The 961-nt window shown below is 51.2% G+C and overlaps 1 protein-coding gene across 1 annotated transcript in view; it reads left to right on the forward strand.

The window, feature by feature from the left end:
• Positions 1 to 6: 6 nt before the first annotated feature.
• Positions 7 to 961, forward strand: part of SPRED1 (sprouty-related, EVH1 domain containing 1) — a 119278-nt gene continuing 118323 nt past the window's right edge. Inside the window, exon 1 of the mRNA XM_010847923.1 lies at positions 7 to 264. Within this exon, the coding sequence (XP_010846225.1) occupies positions 233 to 264 (32 nt within the window). The 5' untranslated portion in view covers positions 7 to 232. The remainder of the gene's footprint in view (positions 265 to 961) is intronic.

Consider the following 961-nt stretch of genomic DNA (forward strand, 5'->3'; position numbering starts at 1 on the left):
AGAGGCTGGGGTCGCCACGGTGGAGGTTGTCGCCGCCACCCCCCTGCGGGGGTGGCCGGAGTTCCCGGCTGGGGGGGCACCATTCCGGGTGAGGCATCCACCATGGTGAGGCCCCTGAGCCGCTGCCCCCGCGCCCCCCCGGCCGCCGCTGCCTCCTGCCCCTCAGTGCTGCTGCTGCTCCTCTGCCTGCTGTTGCTCCTCCATCTCCAGATCGGATCGCGGTGAGGGAAAGATGAGCGAGGAGACGGCGACTTCTGACAACGAGTAAGCACCTCACTGATTTTGATTACTAACCGCCCCCACCGCCCCATTTTCCCTCGACGCCTCCCCAGACCTCCTCGGGGACTTGGGTGCTTGCAACCGTGGAGAGTTCGAGTGCATCTTGTTCTAGAGAAAACATTTGATTTCTTGAGCCATTTTATTTAATGGCAGGAACCCCGGACCCCCACCCCCAGCATTTAGTTGCTTTCTTCTGGGAGAAGGTATTGAATTTGGCCTGGGATGGCAATTGTTTGTCCATGAGATGGAATAATATGGATGGATGGAGGAGGGATAGCAATTATCCCACCCGGTGACTGGAAGACCTCTGGCCTGTCCTTTTTCACTTTAGCACACCAATCAACATACCTTAAATATCCATTTTGCCTCCTTTATAGCTGTTTCACTTGGAAACTAATGTGTGGGAGCACCTCCTGCATCAAACTGCACTTGAATCTTAATTCGATGAGTCAGTGTTTCTTAAATACCGATTAAGCCTCCCCCCGCCCCTCACCCTTTTTAAACTTATGACCTGTAAAATTTTTGTAAAAAATGGAGCTAGGGAAGCATTTTTATAATTTCTGTAGCTTTGGGGACACCTGAAGTGTGGGCGATGTTGAACTATTCTATTTTGCTTTTGCGAACGCTGGACTTGTCTTTATGAGGAGCATAGGAAAATTTTGAAATCTAAATTTTATCTTTC

The sequence above is a fragment of the Bison bison genome, unplaced genomic scaffold, assembly GCF_000754665.1.
Source record: "Bison bison bison isolate TAMUID 2011002044 unplaced genomic scaffold, Bison_UMD1.0 scf7180017864259, whole genome shotgun sequence".
In the NCBI taxonomy this organism is placed as follows: domain Eukaryota; kingdom Metazoa; phylum Chordata; class Mammalia; order Artiodactyla; family Bovidae; genus Bison; species Bison bison.